This window comes from Microtus ochrogaster, unplaced genomic scaffold (assembly GCF_000317375.1).
Source record: "Microtus ochrogaster isolate Prairie Vole_2 unplaced genomic scaffold, MicOch1.0 UNK83, whole genome shotgun sequence".
Classification (NCBI taxonomy): domain Eukaryota; kingdom Metazoa; phylum Chordata; class Mammalia; order Rodentia; family Cricetidae; genus Microtus; species Microtus ochrogaster.
In genome coordinates, this window is record NW_004949181.1 from 93,653 (window position 1) to 96,140 (window position 2,488).

General features: G+C 47.0%; 1 protein-coding gene across 3 annotated transcripts in view; it reads right to left on the reverse strand.

Annotated features, from left to right (window-relative positions):
• Window positions 1-1,152: 1,152 nt before the first annotated feature.
• Window positions 1,153-2,488, reverse strand: part of Vstm2b (V-set and transmembrane domain containing 2B) — a 30,060-nt gene continuing 28,724 nt past the window's right edge. For all 3 annotated transcript variants that reach the window (XM_026777784.1, XM_013354992.2, XM_005370648.2), the window contains one exon: window positions 1,153-1,681. In XM_026777784.1, coding sequence (XP_026633585.1) covers window positions 1,593-1,681 — 89 coding nt within the window. In that variant the 3' untranslated portion in view covers window positions 1,153-1,592. The remainder of the gene's footprint in view (window positions 1,682-2,488) is intronic.

Here is a 2,488-nt window from a genome sequence, read left to right on the forward strand (position 1 = left end):
TAAGGTTACAGAGGTGTTGCTTGTCAGTGGGTGGGGTGTGTCTCTTGCTATTTAGAATGTTCCTGTTGTCATATTGGAAGAGAGTGCTTCAGAGAGCCTTGCATTAGCAAACAAGTGTCTTGGATGAACCCCTTCTTCCTATGGGTGCTGTGTCCCCCTCCCCCCCCCCGCCACTGGATGCTAGAAACTGTTGGCAACACATGCTGAGTCAGGAGAAAGGAAACATTTGGTGAGTAACGCTGACAGCTGCACATATTTGATCCAGGTTAAGCCAGGCTCAGGGCCTCACACCTATATTCCCAACATTTAGGAGGTTGAAGAGGATACAAGTTCAAGGCTACCCTATGCTGCAAAGGAATTTCAGGCTAGCCTAGGTTATAGTGTGAGATCTTCTCATTTAAAGAAAACCATGACATTCAAATACACAAACCAATCTAAAACTAAAACAAAACAAACCCCCAAATAAACAACAGTTGTAAATGTCTGGCTATATTTAAATACCCACAGGTCTGGGTATTTAACAGAGTCCTATCATGAAATTAATAGTAGGTAGCTCCCATGGCATATTAGTGTCTCTGAGACATGCAACCTGTCCCCAAACTCACAGATTCAGAGGCCAAAAGCCATCCCCATGGTATAAGCTAAGCGAGTACAGACAACTAGCCACCTCTCTTTTTGAGGCTCACTGAAGCTAGGACCAGCGCAGGCTGGCATATGAGCTCACAGCAGGTAAGTGCACCTCAGCTCTACTGAAGGCTGGAAAGGAAGGCTGTATCTTGGCTTGCACAATAGCCGGCCTTCTTCATTCTTGTTTCTGGGAAGTCCCCCGTCCCTTGGCAGGCTAGGCAGGTACTCTTGTCTGCTTGCTGTGGCCCAGCTAGGTGTCCTGGGCTACCTTCTGCCCTGGGAGACATTCAGCTGGTGTCTGTGAAGAGGAGGTCACAGTGTCTGGCTGCAGCAGGCACTGAAACTGGACAGTCATACATGGCTGTAGAAAGTCTATTTAAAAGGGTTTCTTTTTTATTATTCAACTGTTATTCAGCAATATACAGTGCAGTTTATAAACAACTATACCCTTGTTTCCAATCTTTATTTAAAAATAAATATTATTGACAGTGAGTTTTAATTATGGTGTTTTTTTTAATCAAAATGTCTCCAAAGAAATAATTTAATAAAGAAAAGCCCCCAAAGAAAAAGTAAATTCAAAAAAAAAATTTCTAAACACAATAATCTCCTAAAAATATTTTACTTTGTCAGAAAGGCTTTGACCCGACTTTTTTTTTTTTTTTTTACATATTATCCTCAAAGTACCTGTTCAACAGTTCGTGCAAAATGAAGACTCGGAGGGCACGTGAAGGAAAGAAACAGAAACGTTGCCGTGGAGAGCTCAGCGCCCCATGCAGACTGCACGGCCTTCGCTCCATCCTATCTGGAAACTTGATGCGTTCGTTACTTTAAGTCTTCTAAATTTGTGTTACTTCCCCAAAAAATAAGATTTATTTATTTCTGCATGGACTTCTTCATGCTTCCCTTGGTCCTTGTGTCCATGTGGCAAGGTCCTCCCCCGCGTGGCTGCCGAAATTTTATGGCTGTCAGTGTCCCAGCAATGGGTGCAGGAACCTATGCAGCGCTAACAAGAGCAGCGACAGCAGAGGGTCTGTGCTGTAGGCAGGGCCGGTACCTGCAGGGGAAGAGAAAACAGACAGTCAACTGGACTCCTGAGAACCTGAGACCCTAAGACAGACCAGAGTCGAGGGAGGCTTTCCGAGGCTTCTGAAACCACAGTAGCCAGCTGGAGGCTGGCATGGCTGCTTCTGTTTAAAGATGGAGCCAGATGCGGTCAGACACAGGTGCGCTTGTCCTGAGGTGGATGTGCTAGACACTGCTTTGTTTCACTAAAGACAACCTGCTTCTTTGGTCCTCAGTACAATTCTTCCAAGTGTCCTCGAAATGAAGGCTCACCTCCCCCACCTCCTCCACATCTTCACACAGTGCCAGCTTCCAGGCAACCTCTCCAAGTTCCTGTCTCAATGGCACACCTCAGCATCCTCACAGGTCCTGTCACGGTGGTTTCTGGGTGTTAGCCTTCCTTCCATAACCATGCTGTCAAGCTGCTCCTGGAGATGAGGAGCTCAGTAATCACCGGCTGGTGTGGGTGGATACCTAAGATCCCACACATCTGGCCCCACACTGTCTGTATCATACCCACCTTTCCTCCAGTGTCTGGGTGCCTGGTCTGCCTCTGGGCCCTAACACCTAACTACCATGTCTTCATCCTGCCTCCTCCGGGCCACTGCTTGTCTCCTCCTCTATTCTCAAAGTGTCCAGATGTTACAAAGACCTCCCTGTGTAGCCAGGAAAAGCCCACCATAGAGCCCTGGGCTCCTGAGCTGGAAAATGCCCTACTTCTCCTGGGATTCCTTGTTCTTCTGCCTTGGTACTGGGGGACACCACTACTGAATGTGATACTGGGGGACACCACTGCTGA